Here is a 23,829-nt window from a genome sequence, read left to right on the forward strand (position 1 = left end):
CCCGGTAGAACAGTGGCAGGTGGTCTGCTGTGTTCAACAGAATCACCCTGGCCGTTGGGTTGAGACTAGTTGAGACTAGAGGGATGGTGTGGAGTGTGGCAGGGGGTGCACGGTAATAACCCCAGGGAGGGGTGATGGGGGCTGGGACCAGGGCAGGTAGGAGAAAGCGCTCAGACGCTGTATCTCCGCGGAAGGCAGGACCAAGAAGGGAGAGCAGTGAGCTGGGTGTGAGAGAACACAGAAGCGCAGGTGTGGAGCCTGAGGGACTGCGCGAGTGGGTGGGGCGGGTCTGGGGCTGGCAGCAGAGTCCGAGGAAGCGCAGCTGGGACGCCTACGAGGCATCAAAGTGGAAATGTCACTGGGCAGCTGGATTTAAGAGCTGGGAATGCAGGGGTGGGATCCGGGACTTGCTGACACACCGGTGGGTCTAGAGATCTGCCGTGGCTCTCCTGAAAGGTCAAGAGCCCCAGACAATGTCCTGGCCCCCATCCAGCTCCAGGCCCCTCAGGGAGGCAGGTCTCAAAAGGGACAGGCACGCAGAGACCAGAGCTGCGACTGGGCGGCCAGGAGTGGGCAGACTCGTGCCGATCAGTGAGTCCCCAGCGAGGGCTGGGCAACCAAGCACCATCACCTCTGAGCCGCTGGGAGCTGAGACAGAGCCCCTTCCTGGGCTGACTCACCTGCTAAGTTAGGGTTCCAAGAGACGCGGTCAGCCAATGGCGAAAAGGTGACCTTGTTGGGAGGTGAGTCCATCTGCACACTCGGGGCGGCAGCCAGGGCGGGCTGCGGAAAAGGAAAGGCAACTGGCTGAGCGGTGCCCCCTCCGGTCCCACTGCCGGCTCCCCGCTCCCTCCCCCTGGGAAGTGGGGACCCTCTGAAGGGCCCTGCTTCCTCCCCACCTCTCTGCATGTGGATGCTTCAGACTCAGAGGTGGCCTCCCATACCTCTGCCTTGGGAGGCTCGCTGCTGAAATCCTGAAGCCCCCGACCCCTTGCCCAATTCATAATCCCATTCTGCCCTGCGGTTGGGGGGCTAACAGCCCCCAGATGTCTGCCCAGGTCCTGCCTGGGAGCAGGAGGGAAGTGCTGCCTGGCCGTGTCTCCCACGCAGGACGCTGGGTCCCCAGCCGGGGTGCCCACTGCCCCTGCCCCCAGAGGACCCTCCAGGGGCCCGTCTCCTCCTGCCGCCCCGTCCTGCTCGCTGGACTTGGTTGCTCCCTTTGCCGGGGAGCTTCCCCCTCGGCATGCACCCTGGGGACACTGGTCATGGTTTCCCTGGGCCTCACTCCTTATAATGGTCTAAAACACAGAATCCACAAAATCTGGGCCGTGATCCACGACTCAGTTTGGTGGAAGAGGTTCAGGTCTGAGATTGGGATGCTCACACTTTTCCAGAGACCCTGGGCTGTGTCCCCTCGGAACCCACCCCAGAATGGAGCAAATGCGGCCCCCAAAGCCGCAGTCCCTGGAGCCCAGGGAGGGCAGAGGGCACAGTGAGGCCAGCCCACCCACGGGCACCTGCCCAGCCTCACGCCCTGCCCCGGGGCCGCCGCGAGGGCCGGCGGAAGAGACGCCTCACCTGACACTTGGTGCCTCAGCTCTGGGGCCCACGCCCATCCGGGGCATCGAGGCTCCAGGGAGCGCTGCGCTGGGTTCCAGAGCGGCCCCTGCAGGGCAGGCATGGAGGTAGCCGATGCGAGCTGCCCTCCCCGCCCCGCTGTGACCTGGGCAGTCCACCCCCCCACGCCCCCGACCTCATCCAGCTTTGGAGAAGAGGGGCTGTTTCTCCCCCCAGAACGGCTCTGAGGAGGCTCAGCCCCTCCCATCACTGAGCACAGTCTCGGAACCCCCAGGGGCTGCCGTGGCCCCGGGTCCTTCTCGGGGAGGGACCCCCAGAGCCCAGCTCCTCGGGCCCCGGGCGTAGGGGGACCAAGGAGCTTCAACTCCTGCTTCCATCCTGCCCGGGGACGCAGAGAGCTTCCCCCCCACCCCACCCCCCGCCCCCCAGGGACCTGGCCAGATCCTCTGCTCACGAAATTCAGCACAAAAGAACCTTCCTCACCAGCTCCGCCTCACAAAGACAGACTTTATTGGAGTAACTGGCACGGAAACCCCACCGCCGAGGACACAGCCACTTCTCAGGCGCACCAGGCATCACACAGGACCAGTAATTCAACGCCAAGGACTCGCGGGCGTGGAGGGCGCACTCCGCGAGGACCCGGGGCGGCAGGGGGCAGAGGCTGTGCTCAAGGGCAACGCGCTCAGACACCCACCGCCACGGAACAGCGCCCAAAGTCAACACGACGGGGCAGGTGCTCCCAGAGCCAGGATGCTGCGGGCCGGGAGCACAGGGACGCAGGCTTCCCCTCAGGCCCCGCCCTCCTCCCGACCCCTGGGCCCGGCCGCCCTGCCCCAGGCAGCGGGAGAACCGTGCCTCGTCCGGGTCAGGCCTCAAAGTTCTTAGAGCCTCGAGCTGTCTGTGTAGCCCCCGTCCTACAGACAGAGGATGCCATGTGGGCAAGGTCAGCGCTTGGTGCGTCCAAACCTCCCAGCCTCAGCTCAGCGGCTCTCTCCTGGAAGCAGGACCCCTATTTGGGGATCTGACCCGGCAGCAAAGGCCCAAGGATGAGAGCCCGGGACCACGGACGGTCTTAGCACGGCCAGCTTCCGGGCCTCAAGTCTCAGCACTAGGATGATTCCTTAACACCCTGCAAGGCGGGTGTCCCCATGTCTGTAAAAACAAGGACTTGCCCTCCTTCGAGGAAATCCGGTCTCAGGGCAGCACAGCCGAGTGCGGGAAGGAGCAATGACACCCCCGGCCCTGGGAACGCGCCACAGGGGGCGCCCTTCCAGAAGCACGTGTAAAGCGCTGGTTTTTAGGATGACGACGATGAAAAGACATCAGAGGAAGTGGGGCGGTGTGGGGGGGGAGCGGGCGGTGGCCTGCAAGCCCTCAAGAGGCCCAGAGAAGGTGGTCAGCTCCCGGCCAGGGCCTACTGATGCTCCAGTCTGGAGAGGCCTCCAGCCCAAGGCTCCTGGGTCTGGGTCGATGCTGGGAGCCTCAGGACAAGGGCGCACACAGTGACAGGGGCCCCTACAAGGAAGTCACGGGGTCAGGAAAAGAGCAGAGCCCAGGAAGACAAGACTCCGCCGGGACACGCTGACCTTTAACCTAGCTCGCTGCGTGCATCACAGAGCACATCACAGAGGGGACGACTCGCCCCCAGCCCGGGCACCCCTACAGCCTGAGAGCTGGAAATGGGGGAGGGAGGTGCAGCCCCCAGCGGCAGTGGGGCAGGAGGGCCAGGGGCTGTTCTCTGGGGCTGCGTCCCCTACCACACGTCTTGCACACGGAGACAGATGCTGTCAGTCAGAGGCAAGGCCTCGAGTCCAGTAGGCCTGTCTCTGGGGAATAAAGCATTGTCATATTACAGGGATCTTGGGGACAAACCACAAATATAAATCCATAGGCCAGAGCTTCTGAACAAAAACTGGTAAAAAAAAAAAAAAAAAAAAAAGTCTCAGCTCCAGGTCATCGACCTGCGATGGGGGATGAGAGCCGAAGAGGGCTTCAAGGGTGGGCGGTCGCAGCCCCAGCCCCGCTGGGAAGCAGTCTCTTCGGCCTGCCGGCCACGGTGTCCGGAGCCCAGGGTCACACCTGGCTGATAATCTCTCCATTCTCAGGTACAAACACTTGCACGGGGGCCCCCTCAGGCGATCTCCGGAGCACACACACGGTGGGCACCTGCCCGGGCCAGGGGGAAAGGAGAGGTGGGTGAGCAAAGCAGGTAGAGACATCAGGACAGCAAGCCCGGCCACACCATCCTTGTCCCTTAAGGACGCTGACCAGTGGCAGCACCGGCCCAGCCACTCAGCCCTTGCCTCCGCGGCAGGCTCTCTGTGCCCTCGTCCATGTCCACTCCAGCTTTCTTTGGGGTGTGACGGGCACCCTGACCTTTGCTCCACCCCCACCCCATCCCCCCCAGCTCACTTCTCATCACCCTCCCCGTCTGGCAGGTTGGGATGGGCTGGGCCCGGGCCAAGGACAGGTCCAAGCTCGCAGGCATGGAAAGGCACGTCAGCTGGAGGGTGCGGCCTGGGACTGCGGCCAGGGTGCTGCCAGGCCCAGGATGCCAGCTGCAGCCCAGAGAACTGGGGGCGGGGGAGGGAGGTGCAGCTGGGCCCGGCCAGAATCTCGGGTCTCAAAGCAGCAGCCTGTGGGGGGCTTCTGGAGCACACCCCCTGCAGAGCCCTCCTTCCCAGGGAGCGATAAAGAAAGGCTCACTCAGCACTTCCCTGGCGGCCCAGTGGTTAAGACTCGGCGCTCCCAGTGCAGGGGGCACGGGTCCGCTCCCTGGTCGGGAGACTAAGATCCCACATGCCACGCAGCCAAAGAAGAAAGCTCACGCACGGTCCCCCTCTTCCAGAAAGAAAAAACTGGGCACAGAAATCAAGAGTGGCCATGCTACCTCACGTCGGGGTGCTCCACCTATATGCTGCCCACCAACTCGGTCCCTGACCTCGGGGGGCCCCAGGTGATAATAACACCACGTATTAGTACTTTCTATGCATTGCTCTAATCATTTCACACATATTAACTCATTTCAAGTTCTTACTGCCCCTCTGTGATGGGTCCTCTAAGACTCCCATTTTACAGAGAGAGTGACAGAGGATCAGGGGAGTTAATAAACCTGCCCAGTGCTGGCAGGGCTGAGACTTGAACCGGGGCCTGCGCCCTTAGCCATCAGTCACCCTGTTTCTCAGCTGGGTGGCGGGAGGGGAGTGGGGCGCAGTAGCTGGCTGACAGGCAGTCACAGGTTATGGCCCCTGCATACACACTGCCAGACTCTCCCTCCGTCCTGGGCGCTCAAGTCGGGAGACTGGGAGGTGATGTGGATTGGCCTTATGGTTATAAATAGAGGCCTCTCTGTTTTGTAGATCATCGGTGGAGCCATTAGGAAAAAAGGTCTTAGGTGTCTGGGAGGGTCACCTCCACTGGCGCACGTGGACACGCGCTCTAGAGCTAAACGTGCAGGCGAACTCAGGCGGCCGCCAGGGGAGTCTTCCTGCGGGCCTTCCAGAGCCGCGAGGAAATGCTCTGGGGCCTATTCCTCCGAGCTGAAAGCTGCCCGGCCACCGGACTGCAGGCTGTGCGCCTGCGCCCCAGCGCCGGATCGCGGGACCTGGGAGGGCCGGACCCGTGCGCGTACCTGTGTGCGCGCGAAGCTCTCGGCGCCAGGCGGCAGGCTGCGCACGCGGAAAGCCCCCTGGCGGTCCAGCGAGTGGGGGCGTGAGCTCCGGAGCCGGGCCCGCTCGTGCCACGACTTGAGCTCCTCGGACACGGCCGCCTTGCTGAGCCCGCGGCCCGCGGGGCTGTCGCGCAAAGAGGGCGTCCGGACCACGCGGCCGTGGGCGGGCGGTGGGCGCTGCCAGCGCGGGGCGGCCGCGTCCTCGCCGCGGCCCGGGCCCCACTCGACCCACTGGCCGGGCGGCGGGCGGCCCTCAGCCAGCACCAGGTAGCGCGCGGCCCTCAGGCAGGCGGGGGGAGGCCGGAGTCGGGGGCCGCGGGGCACGCGCGGGCGGGGCGGCGCGGGCGGGGACAGTGGCCGCAGGAAGGAGATGTCGGGGCTGCTGCTGCCGGGAGGCGTCGGGTGCGACAGGCTGGAGGCGTCGGAACCGCTGTCCTCGGAGCACGAGTGGCAGGCGGGGCACGGCACGGGAGCGGGTGCAGTCACCGTGTAGTAAGTGGGGCGGCGGCGCGGGAGGGCGCTGCGACCCCTGCCGTCGGGGCCCGCGCGGAAGGGGTCGGTCCTATGGAGAGAAGAGGGGGCTCTGAGCCAGCCCTGCCTGGGTGGCGGGGAAGGCATCGCGCGTGCGCGGCCTCGGCCACGCCTCCCCACGTGCCCACAGCCTCCTGGCCCGGCTCGCCCTACACGCCCCTCCTGCACCCCACACCACTGCTCCACTGCACGCTGGGGTTTGGGTCACGGAGGCCACCCACAGCTGCCTCCTGTTCTCAGCCATCTCAGGTGCGAGGCGTCCAGTGGCATTTCATCCACACAATCTGAACGGGCGGACACCGTCAAGCATCCGCGGTGAAGGCGTGAAGCTGGTGTGTGGCCCACCCCGAGGGGCTACCAGTGAAGAGAGGAGAGGGCGGGCCCCTCTACAGCCAAGGGCAGAGGCCTCAGGAGAAACCGCCCTGGGGCACCTGCATCCTGGACTTGCCGCCTCCCAGTCTGGAGGCGGTGGTTTGTGTCCAGCTGCACTGCTCTATATGGCAGCCCCAGCCGGCTAGGACAGGGTGGCCGCATGCAGGTGGCCCTCCCCAGGGCACTAGCTCCGGACAGCCAGCGGGGCTGGAATCCAGCCTCCCTCTGCCAGCACCCCGGGAGCAGGCCTGCCCGTCCAGCGGGGCGCCTTTCACTAACCTGCACAAAGGCCCTGTGTGTAAAAAGGCCCCCCAGTATGTAAACTATAAGATGCATTTCTGGACTCCAGCCCAGCGCTGCCCAGAAGCAAAGTTAACCTGACGGAAGAACCCAGCAACGTCCTGAGGGTGCCCTGGGCTGTAGGACGGTGTGGCCGACACTGCCTGTCGTAACTCGGCCACCGAAACGAGCGCCAAACAGCAGGGAACTTGGAAAGGAGCACTGAGTGGATTCTCATTATCCATGGGTTCTGTATTTGCAAATTCACCGACTGCTCAAACTGATTTATAGCCTCAAAATCAACACTCCCGGCGCTTTCGTGGTCACGCGTGGACACACGCAGGGCCCAGCAGGCTTTCCCAGCCGAGGCTCTGAGTTCTGGGTTCAGCTCTCATACGATTCCCACAGTCTGTTTAGTATCATGCTTTTCATATTTTTGTGCGTTTTGTTGGTGAGTTCAGTGTTTAAAATGGCCCCAGAGTTGATGCTGCAGGACCGTCGGGTGTCCTGAGCTCAAGGAAGCTGGGACGTGATTTACGGAGAAAATAACGTGTTAGATGAGCTTCGTTCAGGCGTGAGATCTAGGGCTGTTGGCCCTGAGTTCAATGTTGATGAGTCGATGGTACGTATTAGATGAGGTGTCTTTAAACAGAAACCCCGTAAAACAAGGTTACGTATGGATCAGTTGACAGACACGTTGTGACAGAAGCTGTAACCCTGTGTGCCCCCGGGAGCAGTGGTTCAGTGTTTGCGCTGCACAGGACATAACTACCCAAGTAATGAGAATCAACTGTACGTCCGTTGAAAACGTGACCCGTCCATCGTCAAGAGACTAATACTAAAACAATCACAGACAACTGCAAAAGTAGCTTCTAAGGTACACCCCTGCTCTCGCAGGAGAGTCTGCAGAGACGGGGAGAAAAGTGGAATCTGGTTGTGCAAAGAGACAGAACCGGAGTCTTTGGAAGAAAACACCTTGCTTCACAAGGGACTCGCCCTTGGCTTTGCTGGTTGGGGTGCGGCCTCTGTTGAGAGGTGCTTAAGAAAAGATCCCAAGGAGAAGCCACTGCACAAGCCGTGTGTCACCCCCGGGTGTTCCACATAATCCTGGAAGCCACCACCCTCCGAAGGTAGATTCTCAATGGCGGGTCTCGCCCCCTGCATCACTGGGGTGGCCTGCCTCTTACCTCAGGGGCTGTGACTGGCCCCTCCTGCCCTGCATCTCAGGGGTGGCCGGGGCACTGATGCGGCCCTGCCGCTGCCCAGCAACGTTGCGGACGGGGACCACGTAGCAGGAGGCAGGACTAGACTCGCTGGGCCCATCCTGCGGGGTGCTGGCCGGGCTGCTGGAGATTGGAGGGATTGGAGACAGGTCAGCAGCAGGAATGCCTCCATCCAGGGGCTCCGGTGTGCGGAGGGACGGACTCATGCCTCCCACCATCACACGCAGGATGGGTGTCTCCTGCACTGTGCTCCCTCCCCCCCCGATCCCACCTGCTCCTGGCCCTCCCTTCCCCCCGCCTGACCTGGACTCGCTTCCGGGCTCGGAGGACTTCCTGGGCTTCTCGTAGGGGTGGTCCAGGCTCGTCTCCTTCCAGGGGCTGTTCTGGATGGGGGCCCGCTCCAGGCCCCCCGTGTCAAGGCCTGCTGGCTGCAGCCCCTCGAGGGTTTGGGGCGGGAGAGGCCGGGAAGGCGCATCTGGGGACTCTGGGGGAGGTTTTGGCACTTGAGATGCCTCTGCAGGTAAAGGAAGCCCGGGAGGGCAGTGGTGGGGGAACCAGCCCAACCAGAACCTCTGTGGCCTGTGCCTGGCCCGCCCTCCCGTGGCTGCCAGTCCGGCAGTGCCAGGCCATGGCTCTGGGCCCAGATGCTTCTAAACACTTTATTCTCCTTTCAGACTTACTCCTTACAGCTCCATTTTATACCTGCCTCCTACAGGAAGCCTCCCCAGATTGACTCTCTTGGCTCACATGACTCCCCTTTCTAACCTTTATTCCTGATGCCATATCTGCAGCTAACCTCCTGTTTCCCTATTCTTCCTCTCACGCTGTGCCCACGTGTGCTGTTTCCTTACTGGCCTGGGCCCTCCCCTGGGCAGGACCTCACCACCCTCTTGGCCCACCTTGACCCCTCAGCATCGTTAGGGTTTGTCACCAGGGTTCTCAATCTACGGACTTGTGTTTCCTCCCTCAGTGCTACCCCGTTTTCACAAAGGGCAATGACCGTGGCCCGATGGCTGAGGCTCTGACGGGTGCGTATTGACGTAAAGGCTAAGTCCTAGGCAAAGGCAGGGAGGCCCGGGGCCCAGGGCTCTGCTGGATTCCCCTTCCCCTCCCGGTCACCATGACCGAGCACCTGGACCAGCAAAGCGTCAGCACATCCCCCCTCTCACCCACGCACAGGGCGCACAAGTGGAGCGGACGCTGAGCCCAGCCCGGCTCCCGCCTCCTTTAGCTCACTGAGAAGTCACAACGCCGCCCAAGCCCCGAGTTCTCGCGGAGGAGCCCAGCGCTCACAACAGCCCCTAAACTGCCCTCTCACCTTCCTCGCGGAGCAGCCCGTCCAACAGGGAGTCATCTGAGGCGCCGTGCTCTGGGGAGGTCAAAGGAGAGAGGCGGAGGTGAAGAAATCCCCCCGCAGAGCTGGGGCATCAGCAGTGCTGAGCAGCTGCCCCGCCCCCTTCCTGATAGCATCCCTTATCGGGAGATACCAACCACGTGTTCAGTTCTGTGCTAGGTGTGAATTTATCACTTGGAAGGAGAAAATAAAAGTCAGTAAATAGGAGTGAGGAGACAGGAAACTCCATTTTAATCCTGGCTCTGCCATTAGCTTTGTAACCTCGAATAAGCCATTTCAACGCTCTGGGCCTCCGTTTCCCCATCTATTAAAAAAAAAAAAAAAGCCAGGCCTTCCTCTGGCGGGGTTTCCAGGCAGTGGAGGGGAAGGCAGAGAGTCATTTTGGAAGACCCCCGGGGTAAAGAGATTTTTGCTAACTGTTGTATAGTCTTCTGATACCATAAATACAGCTCAACTCAAGCACCCGCAGATCTGAGAACCCCTGCATTACCAGCGAGAGTGGGAATTGCAGCTATGGGGTCGTGGGCTCTCACAGTTCAAGTGAGAGTGGCCGTCTGGGTCAGGAAGGTCCTTCCCTGGTGACAGGACAGCCGCCTAAGGACATGGAGGATGGTCCTTCTGCATGGGCAGCAGCAGTCTGGACCCAGGAAGACAGAGGACTCAAATTTACCATTGTCCCTAAAACACTGAAACTTCAGATACTCGGTCTACACCTAACATGACCCGGAGGGAACTCGCAAAGCATTTTCAACTACATTTGAGAACGCGGGTGAGGGCAAACTGACAATAGCTAATTATTTCTCTTGGGCTTTTCTAAGCGCCTTATATACGTGGATTCACGGGATCCTCATAACAACCGTGTACGGTGAGATGACCATCTCCCCGTAGCAGCTCAGGACACAGAGGCTTGGAGGAGCTGATAACATAGCTTAAGTCAAACCGCCGGAAGGTAGTTGAGTCAGATTCACACCCAGACCGTCTGACCAGAGTCTGGTCCTTCACCACCACCATTTATGGGCTCTCCTGTTAGCTGGCCTTTCATGCAGAGGTCATTAACCAGAAAATTCTAAGAAAAGTAGATTCCGTTTCCAGCCATCTGAAAATCCTCTATAACAGGGATTGGCTGGTGGCAGGCCTGTGGGACAAATCCAGTTAACTGGATTTTTTTTGGCCACACCGCGAGGCATGCGGGATCTTAGTTCCCTGACCCGTGCCCCCTGTAGTGGAAGCACAGAGTCTTAACCGCTGGACCACCAGCGAAGTCCCTTAAAAACAATTTTTTTTTTTCTGGCTGGTTTTATAAATAAAGTTGTATTGAAACACGACTGTGGGTTTGTTTACGTAACGTCTGGCTGCTTTCATGATACGATGGCCAAGCTGAGTAGTAATGACGGAGGCCACATGGCCCACGAGCCTAAAACATTTACTCCCTGGACCTTTACAGAAGTTTGTCAACGTTTGCTCCTCAATTTAAATGAGACAGAACCTTTACACAGAGCAGTCTGTAAACATGCAGGGTCGGCTGCCCACGGAGCAGCCCGGGCTTTAAGGTTCAACTGGGGAGACATGCTCTTACCTAATGCTGGTTCCCAGCCTCTGATCTTTAACAAAAACCTGGGGAACCGAGATGTTTATGTTTCATAAATGTCAACTTGAAGAAATTGTGGGACTGTCACTGTCACGGTCCAGGGATGCCGGGGTCGGGGGCTGGGTATAGTCACGTGTTTGGGGTTTGAATATATGGTCTGGGAAGACAGCCATCAGCCCCGGAGGCTGAATCACAGGTGGTCCATGGGGGCTGCTTGCTGTCTTGGCCACGCTGCCGCACAGCCCTGCCCTCGGCCCAGCAGCGGCAGGCGGACACCCCAGGCAGAGGCCATGCAAACGCTGGGCATCCTCAAAGCTGCACCGTCCCGTGCAGTAGCCACTGGCTGCATGGGCCATTTTAAATTAAATTAAAATTTTAGTTTCTCAGCCGCACGGGTCACAGTCCAAGTGTTCAACAGTCCCATGCAGTGAGTGCTGCCGTATTGGACAGCACAGATCTGGGACGTTTCATCATGGAAGAGCTCCTACCAGCGTTGCCAGCACGGGCGCCGCTAATCAACAAATGCGTCCTGAGCCCCTGTTACGTCAGCTCGGTGCTGGGGGCCCTTTCTCATCAGGCTCCCTGTGGTCGATTCGCCCCGCAGCTGACCGCTCCCGCCACCTGCAGAGGACAAGCTAATGGCTGCCACCTGGTAGAATTAGGTTCCAAACTGAGTAACCTTCCTGCGGAGACCAAGAGGGTGGGTGGATTTTTCTAACTTTGTTTGGGTTAGTTTGTTTGCTTTTTTTTTTTTCCTCTTTAATTCAAAACACCTTTCAGCTACTAATTATTTTTTCATACATCTTTATTGCTAGTTAATTATTAATCCCTCTCTACTTCCTGCTTTCAGGGCGAGCCCAGCTGGGCAGATGGCCAAGAGCAGGAACTACCTGTCTAGAACCACCTCCTCCTGGGCTCCCAGGAGAAGACATTGCAACCAGGACCTCAGGCCTCGTCAACACAGGACACTAGACCCAGGACCTCAGGCCTCATCAACACAGGACACTAGACACAGGACCTCAGGCCTCGGCGACACAGGACACTAGACCCAGGACCTCAGGCCTCATCGACACAGGACACTAGACCCAGGACCTCAAGCCTCGTCGACACAGGACACTAGACCCAGGACCTCGGGCCTCATCGACACAGGACGTTAGACACAGGACCTCAGGCCTCGTCGACACAGGACACTAGACCCAGGACCTCGGGCCTCATCGACACAGGACACTAGACCCAGGACTTCGGGCCTCATCACCACAGGACACTAGACCCAGGACCTCAGGCCTCATCGACACAGCACACTAGACCCAGGACCTCAGGCCTCGTCGACACAGAACGATAGACCCAGGACCTCAGGCCTCATCGACACAGGACACTAGACCCAGGACCTCAGGCCTCATCGACACAGGACACTAGATCCAGGACCTCAGGCCTCATCGACACAGGACACTAGATCCAGGACCTCGGGCCTCATCGACACAGGACACTAGACCCAGGACCTCGGCCTGGTCAGGCCAGGGCTGCAGGTGGAGAGCAGAGCTGCCTCTCTGATCAGGAGGGTGGAAGCAGTCGCATGGCCAAGCCCCTTCCCCACAGCTCTGTTTCCCCTGGACTAAGGGCCCCCTCCCGCGGATGGCTGGCCAAGCCCCAGGCGTGTCCTAGCCTGCTCCCCACTCCCAACGAGCAGCCTCATCGTGCAATGATAGGAGCAGAGCCACAGCCCTACACCGTCCACCACCCCACACCGCAGGCCTGTGGTCAGAGGAGCCCACAGGGCGGTGTGAGGCCAGACGGGACACAGGAGGGGCTGGGACACACAGACGGGGCACAGCCCCCCGGGCCCCTGCCACCAGGACAGCGACGAGCCCTCAGGGGCTTCCGTGCCCAAGTCAGCAGCTGCCTTTCAAGGGGAGCTCGCATCCTGGGCCCCGTCAGGAAGAGGGAGGACGGAGGCCCCTCTCCACCAGAGCCGGTCGGCCGTCCTGCCTGGGCCTCCCCGTCGCCCGGGGTTACTGGGTCAGCTGTCGCGTGGAGGCACCTCCTCCCTCGTCCTCCACTCCTGGCTGCTGGGGGGGACCTGGGAGGCGTCTGGACTCACCCTAAATTAGAGGCCACGTGCCCAGCCGGGGCAGGAGGCGGCCTTGGCACAAAGCTGACCTGAGGGGCAGGGGTGGGAGCTGGGGAGCCCAGGTGGAGGCCCCAGATCCGGTTCAGCCCAGGGCCCAACTCCCTGTGCCAGCTCCCTCACACGCACGGGAGGCCTGGGAGCCAGGAGAGGCCTGGGGGAGGGCGAGCCCAATGCCCTGGCGCCGGAACGGAAGGGAGGCCTCCAAGGACTGACCCGACAGGTTGGGCTCGGGCCAGGAGAGACAAAAAGCCACACGCGAGGGCCCAGAACCACTTGCTGGAAGAGGGACCGGCCTGGACGCACGATGCCCACTGACGCCTGGGCCTGGACGACTCACTGGGCGCCGCACAGTCAGCGGGCGCTGGGCCCCGGGCTCAGGGACTAGACTAAGAGGCACAGTAACTAGAGAACAGAGCGCGGGGGCCCCAGTCCTGACTGGGCGGTTCTAGGTACTTCAGGGACGGCGGGTGTGCACTTCCACCAGAGCATCCCCGGCAGCCGTGGGCCCTGCAGCAGTGCAGCGAGCAGATATGCACAGAATGTGGGCCCTCGGCCGTGTCACGGGACCACCTGCCCTGTGGGCCTGGGATCAGGGGGCTGGACGAGCCCTCGAGATAAGCTGAGGTCAGCCTAGGGGTGCCTCCTGTCCGGGAGGCCTCCTGCAGGGCGTGGATTCCGAGGGAGGAGTGGGTTGTTTTCTAAGGAAATGGGGAGGGTCTCAGGGGAGGGTGATGACTGGGCTGAGGCTTGTGGGGTTGCCACGGGTCAGGATGGGGTGGGGCGGACCGGGGAAGCAGGTTTCCCTCGACGACAGGACGGATGGGTCTGGGACCGGCCGCTGCTCACCTGGGCCTGGGGCCGGGGTGGGAGGGGCCCCGTTGCCTCGCTGCCACTCCCCCAGGCAGCGCTGCAGGTCCCGCAGCTTCTTCTCTTCCTGCTGCACCGCGTGCTTCCGCTGCCGGCGCGCCTGGCGGCCCAGGTTCCCCTCCCGGCACAGGCGCCGCGCGGCCTCGGCGATCTGCAGCTGCAGGGCCAGCTCCCTCTCCAGGCTGCTCAGTGGGTCCTGGGGGAGGACGCAGTGAGCGACACCGGAACGGCCCAGACCCCCAGCAGACGGCGGTGTCCAGGGCCTAGGCCTCCGAGCAGCTGGCCCAGGACCCACCCAGCAGCCTGACCCCGAGCCAGGCGGGGAGGGACTGAGGTGGACGCTTCCCTCCCACCCCAAAGGGCCAGGCAGACGAGCCACCCGTCACACCACGGGGAGGGACCCGAGGGTCCAAGCCACCCCACGGCCCTCCTCCCGTGCTGAGAAAGGGGAGGATGGCCCCAGGAGCCAGAGCGACCCGTCCACACAGGCCACTGCCTCTCCGGGCCGGCTGCGCTCTTGGCTGGCCTTCTGCCCTCAGGGGACTGAACCCCACGTCCTCCCTTGAGGTCCCAGCCCTCCCGGCACTGGCACGGCTTCCCTGAGGCCACGTGGGCTACACGTTGGCGGGTGCCCCTCGTCCACGCAGAGCCAAGCGGCCTGAGCTGTGTGATGCTAGAGCAGAGACCCCTGCGGAGGGGAAGCAAGGCCTGGGGACCACAGCCGCCAGCCTCGGGGAGCAGGGACGGCGCCCTGCAGCACCTCACCTCTCTGTGCAAGGCCCGCTCGTCCAGTTTGTAAGCGGCTCCGATCCTGCGGCGGACCTTGGGGGCCTTCTCCCCCGGTCTGAAGGGGTACTCTGCAGGCAAGATGCCCGTCAGCTCCTGCGGGGGAAGCAAGTTCGTGCCAAGCCGCTCTCCACGCACCCAGCCCTTGGCCGAGCAGGAACAGCCTGTCCGGCGGGCCCTGGGTGACCTGTGCCGCCCTTCCCCAGAGGCCTCTGCCCATCTCCGCGCGTCCCAGCGTCCAGGGCTGTCCCTCGTCCGGGGATCTGCCCTGGCCTGGCTATGGTCCCCTGCAGCCCCTGCTCTGCCCGGCTGTATGCCTGGGCCCTGCGGGGAGAGCTGTCCCCTCGCTGTGCCATCCGGTGCCCCGTGGACTCCAGAACTTTCTCAGGACCGGGCCTCCCACTCCTCGGCACCGACAGCCCCGCACGCGGCTCCAGCCCCCGGGGTTAAGCCCGTGCTTGTGCGCGGCGGGGGCCAGCCTCACCGCTTCCCGCAGGCAGATCCTCCTCAGCTCCTCCAGGCAGGCCTCCAGCCGCGCCTCCAGGGCCCTCTGCTGCTTGCGCACCGCGTGGGTCAGCTCCTTCGCGGGGGCCACCGGGCTGTCGGGGCCTGCGGCGGGGCAGGGGCGCGCGCTCAGGGGAGCCTGTCCCGGGCGCCGCGGGACGCCCCCGGGGCTGACGGTGCACACGCGCGCTCAGGCGGCCTCACGCCTGCCCAGGCTGCGGGCCGGCCGCCACAGCAGGCCGTGTCACACCCAAAAGGCGGCGTGTACCCCGGCGGCCCGACGGCACCGTTACAGCTCGGAGGGACGGGCGGCCCCTCGGCCGTGTGCGGTGAGGGCCAGGCTGTGGTCAGAGCCCGTTCCTTCCCGCCCTTCCCTTCCCAGCCGCCACCCGTGGCAGGTGCCTTCTTCCTTGTCTGCTCCCCCACCCCTCTCACACACACACACACACATACACATGCATACACGTATACACACGCACACACACACACACACATATACACTCACACACATGCACACATACATACACACATATACACACTTACACGATACACATATAGACACACACCTACACACATACATGCACGCACATACACACACACACCTACACACCTACACACACACACACACTGCTCGTGCATCCTCTCTCTGTCCAAACCAGACCCGACTGGGCCCATCGGCTGTGGCCAGCCTGAGCCATGGCCCCTTCCCGCGAACCAGGTAAGAGTTTTCAGCTTCTTAGGAATCATGGGGCCGGAGCTGAACACGGCAGGTAGCTGTTCAGATAGGATTGACACTCCAGGCCAGAGCCCGCCCCCCCCCCCCACCCAGGGAGGAAAACTCTCAGCCCTTCCAGGGTCTGCACCCCCTTCCCCGCACAGTGGCCTCCCCGCCGCCCCCGCCTTGGGCCCCTCAGCCTGGCCGGGCCTGGAGCCTGGGACTCGAGGAGTTGGTGGGGTCGGGGGCGCCCGAAGCCCTCACCAGACTGCAGGATGATGCCGCTGTCGGTGTCGCTGACCTCATCCTTGCTCTCCATGGTGGACTTCTGGGAGGAGGGGGCACAGAGGAGGAGGGGCCGACACCCTTCCCAGCCTGGGCCAGGATGTGCAGGTGGCCTGGAGTTTCCCCAGCTTTTAAAAGAACAAAAAATGATACACGTAAACCCCCTTGCCTCCAAACAGAGCTGTTGAGTCAGGTGGGTGAGGGTGGGAGATGTGGCGTGAGGCCCATGCTTCCGGGGGAGTGAGTCTGGGATGGGGGTGTCAGTGCTCGGGGCGCTGCGGACAGAAGGCTCTGTGGGCCTCTCCAGCGCACCTGCCCTGGGCCCAGCCTGGGCCCCTGCCGCCTCCTTCCCAGAGAGGCCTCCGAGCCCAAGGGGTGACAGCAGTGGTGGCCACAGGGACCACGACACTGGGGAGAAAGCCCATGAGGACAGGAGCAAAGAGAGAGGATGGAAAGGAGGGAACAAGAAAAAGGTGGGAGGACAAGTCAAGGAGGAAGGGAAGGGAGAGGAGGGAGGGGAAACATCGGTGCCAGGAGGGAGGCACGGCTGACGGTCCTCAGCCTGAGACCCATCCCGCCGCCCCCGTGGGTGAGGGCACCGGGCACTCAGCCAGGCCCTGTCCCGAGGCCCACAGCCCAGGTTGCCTGCTATCTGTCTACACCAGGCGGTCCACCCGAGGGCAGGTGCCCAAAGCCGTGAGCCGACTCCCGGGCCACCAGCTATGCCTGGGAGGCCCCTCGAAGGGGAGGGGGCCCGGCCCTCACACCCCACAGCCGGGAGCGAGGCAGCGCGCACGTGCACGTGTGTTGGGCGCGTGCTGCCGGGGCTGGAGGGATGACCAGAGCCGAAGCTGCCCCAGGATGGGAAGGAGACCACGGCCACTCTGCTTGCCCGCGCCGGGCGCACGTGTGCAGCTCAGGTAGAGTTCCAGGTGTGCGTCTGCCGGCAGCAGTCACCCCGGCCGCACCCGCTGGTGCCCCCCTCTCCTCGCCAAGTCTGCACCCTGCTCAGGGTCCCGGCTGGCCGGGGCCAGGGTGGGGAGCGCGGGCGGGGCCCGGGCAGGCGGCCTGGAAGCCCAGCCACCTGCTCCCTGAGCCAGCCACTGAGCAACAGCCCAGAAGTCCTCCGGAGTCCCTGGAGCTCCCCCTGCTTCTCCTCAGTGGGAGACAAGCTGAGCCCGCAGCCAGGCCCCTGGAGGAGGGGCCGCTGCCGGCCAGGCCCCACGAGCACCTCTCTGCCCATGGACAGCTTTACAGACCCACAGGAACGGCACAGCCTATCAGAGCACTTGGGCCTCAGTTAAAAACCTCGCCCTGAAAACAATGGGCACCTGCACTTTGGAGTTTCAGGTCTCCAAGGAAGTCTAGAGCGTGGAGGGGAGGTTTTTTTTTTTTTTTTTAAAGTTTATATGGGGCCTTTGCGAAGATGTCAAGGAGAGAGCCTGGCCACACGTTCTGGGAACCGAGACCAGGGTACTGGGCGTGAGTTAGCTCTGCCCGGTTCACCCTCCCAAACCCTCGTCCGTCCTGGAGATGGAGCGGGACAGACGGCAGGCATCTCCCCCGCCGCCCGCTGCAGAGCCCTGGGCAGCCTGTGGGCCTCCCCAGCAGCCAGGGGCAGGGCCCTGTCAGAGCAAGGAAGCAAGGCCGTCCTAGCACGTCTGCTTGGACGAGGGAGGGGGTGATGTGGGAGGGAAGCCATCCATTACTCACACTTACTAATTAATTATTAACCATTAAGGAGTCGCATTGGGAAGCTCTGACAACTCAGCCCTGCTTCTCATGCTGTTGCCTGTTGCAGAGTGAGCAGGAATTGCAGGGACCGAGGGGTGGCCCGGCAGAACGGCCCCCTCAGCCCCTTCCTCCCTCTGGCCAGGGTCGGGGGCAGGCCTGCTCCAAGTAGGGCAGAGAGCACGGACCGGACGTTGGAAGCCCCAGATTCCAGCCTGGATCGTGCCATCACCTATGTGATCTTAGGGGAGCTCACCTCACCTCACCTGGCTGGGCCTCCCGTCCTCACAGGCACGGTGACAACTGGACGGTACCCGGGGCCCTGGCCAGTCCCCATACTGAATCTGGAGAGCGCCAGGTTGAGCAGGAAGGACCCACACGTGTGCGGCCCGCTCATCTGCCCCCCCGGGGGCGGCCCTCCGGCTTCGGGGACCCTGTCCCAGGGCCCGCAGGCTCCCGTGGGTGTTGAAGGCATGCCTTTCAGATACAGGCGGTTCTGGGAACATCCCCGCCTCTCCACATGGGAACCCTCCCTGCCCTCCAGACCCGCAGCCCCAGGTGGCAAGCCCTATCCGTCCACCCCGAACAGAGGAAAAGAACGGAGAGCAAAGCAAACGAACGCAAACCCCAGGAAAAGGCAGAGGAGGACAACAGGGGAGGAGGGGAGCGCCGTGCACTTGCCCTCGGGCTGGGCCACTGGGACCCTCTCCCGCCACTAATGTGGCCCCAAAGGGAGGCCCTGGGACTCTCTCGTCCCAGCCTTCCCCGCTCCCGTGGAAACTGAGGCCTGGGAACTACAGTGCCGGGTCCTCATCCGAGCCCACCAGCACCCCCGTCACCCCTGTGCCCTGTGGCTGACGGCCACTGCTGGGCCCCCCACCCCTAGGCCGGCTTGCGCTCGCCCTAAAGACCCGCTCCAGCTGCCCCACCCTCACCTGCTTCCAGCTCAGTCCAGGAGTCCGGGAAATGCCCCCTGGTCCCAAGTCAGGGGACCGAGGGGCCTGGCATGTCTCCTCAGGGTGTCCCAGGCCGCCCCGCGCTCTCTGGCCCACTTCCGCTCCCCACGCCGATGGCCGGTGGCTGTCCCTCCCCTGGCCCCGCCTGCGTCCCTCCCAGGCTGCCCGGCCAGGGGAGCCAGGTTACTTGTTCCAACCTGAGTCAGAGGGAGGAGCGGCAAGCAAGCCCTTCCCAGAGCAAAGCCTGCCCCACGGGCAGCCCGGGCCTCTGCACTTCCGGGGGCCGCACAGGCGGGAGAAAGGGGCCCCCGCGGAGGAGCCCCAGAAGAAGGCAGCAGGGACCAGGCCTTCGCGGCCTCAAGGGCCCCTGCCCTGTGCTGAGCCGCCCGCCCCCCAGATTCCAGCTCCGCGCAGCGCCCAGAGCAGGCGAAGACCCCGGTGCGTGGGGACCACCGGCGAGAAACATACATGCTGACAAGGAGGGCCCCTGCTCCCCAGACCCTGAAGCGGGGCCAAGGCCAGATGAGATTAGAAACTCCGGGCCAGGCCGTGACCCCGGAACTCCACGCGGGGCGGCTCTGGGGTCCCACAGCAGGCCAGGCTGTTCTGGTCACGGACATTTCCCTCCAGAATCATCATGGCCGCCACCTCCCTGTTTATCTTTACAACCATCCCTCCACAGGGCCCATGGCGCATTGACCTGGACCCCAGTCCTCTCCCTAGTCCACAGGAGGGCCACTGGGACCCCGGGGTCTAAGCTCAGTCCCCAACCACCGGGGGCCAGAGACCAAAATGGAGCTTGTTCCCTACAAGAAATGAGCCTGTGGGTCTCCACGCCACTGACCTTCAAGGAAAACCAACAGTTTGGAATTCACTCTATTTCACTGGTGGAAGCAAGGGCCAAAGGCACTGTGACCCATCACAGGCGGCAAGAAGACAGACAGCGCTGCACACGAAGGAGACCCCTCAAGGCTTAACGCCACCTGCTTTTCTCACCACGCCCCTCACCTTGGGATCCCAGCACTCACGAGTCTCCAATAGCTCCACTCCCCCAACACCAAGACGACCTCGCCAGCCCCTAGACCACCTCCCCAGCCCCAAGACCACCTCTCGAGCCCGTAGACAACCTCCCCATCCCCTAGACCGATCCCAGCTCCAAGACCACCTCCCGAACCCCTAGACCACCTCTCCAGACCCTAGCCCACCTCCCCATCCCCAAGACCAAATACCTAGCGCCAAAGACCACCTCCCCAGCCCCGAGACCACCTCTCCAGTCCCTATAGCACCACTCCAGCCCCAAAGACCACCACCCCAGCCACAAGACCACCTCTCCAGGCCCTAGACCACCTCCCCAGCCACAAGAGCACCTCCCCAGGCCCTAGACCATGTCCCTAGCCCCGCGACCACCTCCCCAGCCCTTAGTCCACCTCCTCAGCCCCAAAGACCACCTCCTCAGTCCCTAGTCGACCTCCCTATCGCCAAAGACCACCTCCCCAGCTTCAAGACCACCTCCCCAGCCCCTAGTCCACCTCCTCAGCCCCAAAGACCACCTCCTCAGTCCCTAGTCGACCTCCCTATCGCCAAAGACCACCTCCCCAGCTTCAAGACCACCTCCTCAGTGCCTAGACCACCTCCCCAGCCCCAAAGACCTCATCCACAGCCCCTAGACCACCTCCCCAGCCCCAAGACCACCTCCCCAGCCCCAAGAACAACTCACCAGCCCCTAGCCCACCTTCCCAGCCCCAAAGACCACGTCCCCAACCCCTACACCACCTCCCCAGCCCCAAAGACCTCCTCCCCAGCCCCTAGAACACCTCCCCAGCCCTTAGACCCATCCCTAAAGACCACCTCCCCTGCCCCTACACCACCTACCCAGCACCAAAGACCACCTCCACAGCCCCAAAGACCACCCCTCAGCCCCAGGACCACTTCCCCAGCCCCAAAGACCAACTCCCCAGCCCCAAAGAAAACGTCCACAGCCCCAAGACCACAGCCTCAAGCGGAAGACAAACTTCCCAGCCCCAAAGACCAACTCCCCAGCCCCTAGACCACATCCCGAGCCCCAAAGACCACCTCCCCTGCCCCTAGACCACCTCCACAGCCCCTAGACCACCTCCCCTGCCCCTAGACCACCTCCACAGCCCCTAGACCACCTCCCCTGCCCCTAGACCACCTCCACAGCCCCTAGACCACTTCCCCAGCCCCAAGACCACCTCTCCAACCAAAAGACCACCTCCCCAGCCAGAACACCACCTCGCCAGTCCCAAAGATCACCTCCCCAGCCCCAGGACCACTGCCCCAGCCCCTAGACCATTTCCCCAGCCACAAGACCACCTCCCAGCCCGTAGACCACCTCCCCAGCCCCTAGACAAATCCCCAGCTCGAAGACAACCTCCCGAACCCCTACACCAACTCCCCACACCTAGACCACCTCCCCATCCCCAAGACCACCTCCCGAGCCCCAAAGACCACCTCCCCAGACTCTAGGCCACCTCCCCAGCCCCTAGACCACCTCTCCAGCCCCTAGACCACCTCCCCCCACAAAGTCCACCTAGCCAGCCCCAAGACCATGTCCCCAGCCAGAAGACCACACCCCAGCTCCAAAGACCAACTCCCCAGCCCCTAGACCACATCCCGAGCCCCAGAGACCACCTCCACAGCCCCTAGACCCACTCCCAGCTCCAAGACCACCTCCCCAACCCCTAGACCCACTCCCAGCTCCAAGACCACCTCCTCAGCCCCAAAGTCTACCTCCCCAGCCCCAAAGAACACCTCCTCAGCCCCTGTCCCAGCCCCCAGGGCAGGGATGACAGAGGAAGTCACCCCCCCAACCACCTTCTGTGGAGCTGTGTCACCAACACAGGCAGTCTCCCCACTCCCCCTGCACACACACCCATCTCCCCTCACATTCCTGTGCACACCCTCTGTCCAAACAATGTGAGCCCTGAGCCCTCCAGGCTGACCACCGCCTTCTTTACCTAGGCTGAGGGGCCCCAACAGGGGACAGCCCCCCTGTGCTGGGGGGCCTCCTCTGGGTCTCCCAAAGAGCCCGCAGCCCTTCCCTTCCCCCCGACAGGTTTGTCACAGTCTTCCCACAACAAACAGAGGAGCTGACTCTGAAGCTGCCACCCAGCCTCCACCTTGCCCATCCCCCAGCTCCGGGGGGGGGGGGAGGGAGTGATGGAAGTTTCTAGAATCAACTCATAGCATATTTTTTAATGGATACACTAAGATGAAGAGAATCGCTAAGATAACGGATTATATTAAATACAGTTCTAAAAACAGTAAAACATAGTAATCTATATATGTTTCTTTATTAACATGAAACAGGATCTAGTAGTGGGCAGTTCCGTAGCAATGACGATGGTTAACGATGTTTCATGACCGACGGTAAACCAGGTTTCAAGACAGCGATCACAACTGCACTGTGATATGAAACCCTCTGTGGTGTCTATTAATGGCAAATCACAGGTACTACCAAGGGTTACAAGGCAATGCTAAATGTCAGTAAAGGTTAGTGAAAAATAAACCCTTCCCATCCGAGCGCACGACCCTCTGAATGCTATCCACAGATGCTTGGGTGCCCACGGACCCAGTTAAGAATCCCGCCCTCAGGTAACCACCCCCATCTCTGAGCTCAGGGAGAGAAGGACAGAGGACCGACCAGTCTCCGCGTTGATCCTCTGGAATCCTCCAAGGCCCCTTGCTCCCTCAAATTCACACGCAGCATTTCCCAGCCCAGCAGGATCTGCGGCTTGGAGTGGGACCAGCCAACCAACTCTCCCGACCCCCAAGGCCATGGATCTCCCTGGCTGCCATGCCCTTCACTTCAAAGTATCCAGAGTGGGCATTCCAGAGGCCTGCTGAGAACGCGGGGTTCAGCGCCCTGCTCCCAGCCAGTGCCCCGAACCCCAACCCCACAGCATCATTGGTGAGGAAGTGGGGTTTCCCCACACACTTGGAATCTGATCTTTGAAAGAAGGGAAAAAATTGCATCTCTTTAGGGTTTTCATCTCCTAAGGAAAAGTCCTGAATCAGAAAACTCTTGCACCTCCTGCATCCATCCACTCTCCATTATTTTTTTTAAGTTCCTCCTTTAAGTTTCCTGTGATACATGAGATCGGAAGTCAGAGCAAGGGCCCGACCTGACGCCCCAACCAGCACCCAGCAAAGAAGAGTCTCAGGCGCTCCTACAATTTCACTTAAACAATTAAGGAGCCGATGGTCGGCGGCTCGAGCCAAAACAGTGAAAAGAGAAAGGAGGGAAATATCCCGGGACCCTCCAGGCGAGGGGCGCGGGAGATGGTTCCTCAAACTGTTTTCTTTCCCCTCTCCTCCCTTCCCAGTGGGAAAGGTGCTCGCCTCCAGCGAGCGATGGTGGAGCGGGCTGGGACAGGGGACTCCACGACGGCCTGGAATGCGCCCTGGAATCAGACCTCTAGGCTCTCCTCAAAAAGCCCCTTTGTCCGGTCCACCCTGCTCCCCTCCCCCACCGCGCCCTCCGCGTCCAGGCGGCCCGAGACTCGGCTCCTTTTGTCTGCCTTCCCGGAACCTGCCAGGGGATCCACAGGCGTGGGGAAGGTCGGAGGAGAAAGGTCGAGGAGACGGAAACATGCATTTTCGGTAGGAACTCGGAATTCCCACCCCCCGGCAAATTCCCCCCATTCCCCGCAGGGCCCCCTCCTCTAAGGCGGAAGACTGGGGGTTAGGGGCTCGATCCCCCCGGCTCCCGCGTCGCGCCCCGGCGCTCCCCCTTACCTGTCCCATGGAGATCCCTCGCCGCCCGCCTGCCCCCGCGCCCCCCGCGCGCGCCTCGCAGCCTCGGGACCTGCTCGTCCAGGCCAGCTCTCCTCCCCCCGCGACTCCTCCCGGCCTCCCCTCCCCGGAGGTATTTCATTTAACTTCGGCATTTGCAGCATCCCAAATGTTAAAGATCCCAAGACATCTGTCCCCTGGGGCGTACCAAGGCCCAGAGGAAAGAGGGGAAAGACGCAGGAAGGGACCCGGGAGTCCGATCCGGGAGCCGGGGCGGGGCCGCGCGTCGGGGCGGGGAGGTGCCCGCGGGGGTGGGCGTCCCGCGGGGACCCGGGCGCGGGGCGAGGCCGGCCCCCTCTTCCCGCTTCCGGACGCGCGCGCGGCGGGACCCCCCCGCGCAGCCAGTTCCCGCGGCCCGGCGGGGGAGGCTCCTCCCGGACCCGGGCCGCCTTCCCTCCGCGCGCTCCGGCCGGCCCGGCGGCTTCCGCGCCTGGAGACCCGGGCTGA

General features: G+C 62.5%; 1 protein-coding gene across 1 annotated transcript; it reads right to left on the reverse strand.

The window, feature by feature from the left end:
• Positions 1-3,215: 3,215 nt before the first annotated feature.
• Positions 3,216-23,519, reverse strand: INAVA (innate immunity activator). Its single transcript, XM_082832789.1, has 10 exons — positions 23,326-23,519; positions 15,860-16,008; positions 14,861-14,985; positions 14,356-14,472; positions 13,570-13,786; positions 8,972-9,022; positions 7,957-8,167; positions 7,618-7,776; positions 5,210-5,810; positions 3,216-3,744 (listed from the first exon to the last, which is right to left on the reverse strand). Exons 1-10 carry the CDS (start codon positions 23,484-23,486, stop codon positions 3,652-3,654), a joined length of 1,884 nt encoding a protein of 627 aa, XP_082688915.1. The 5' UTR covers positions 23,487-23,519; the 3' UTR covers positions 3,216-3,651.
• Between the last annotated feature and the right edge of the window lie 310 nt (positions 23,520-23,829).

Source organism: Leucopleurus acutus, assembly GCF_964270905.1.
Source record: "Leucopleurus acutus genome assembly, chromosome: 2".
NCBI classification, from domain to species: domain Eukaryota; kingdom Metazoa; phylum Chordata; class Mammalia; order Artiodactyla; family Delphinidae; genus Leucopleurus; species Leucopleurus acutus.

What these genes read in the sequence shown, in the direction of transcription:
- INAVA (XM_082832789.1), bottom strand. Translation starts at nt 23,486, where the DNA reads ATGCTGCAAATGCCGAAGTTAAATGAAATACCTCCGGGGAGGGGAGGC. An exon ending in CGGCATCATCCTGCAGTCTG is followed by an intron (nt 14,986 to 15,859) that starts GTGAGGGCTTCG and finishes GCCCCGCCGCAG; the next exon opens with GCCCCGACAGCCCGGTGGCC. An exon ending in CACCCCGGCCCCAGGCCCAG is followed by an intron (nt 9,023 to 13,569) that starts GTGAGCAGCGGC and finishes TGACCTCCCCAG; the next exon opens with AGCACGGCGCCTCAGATGAC.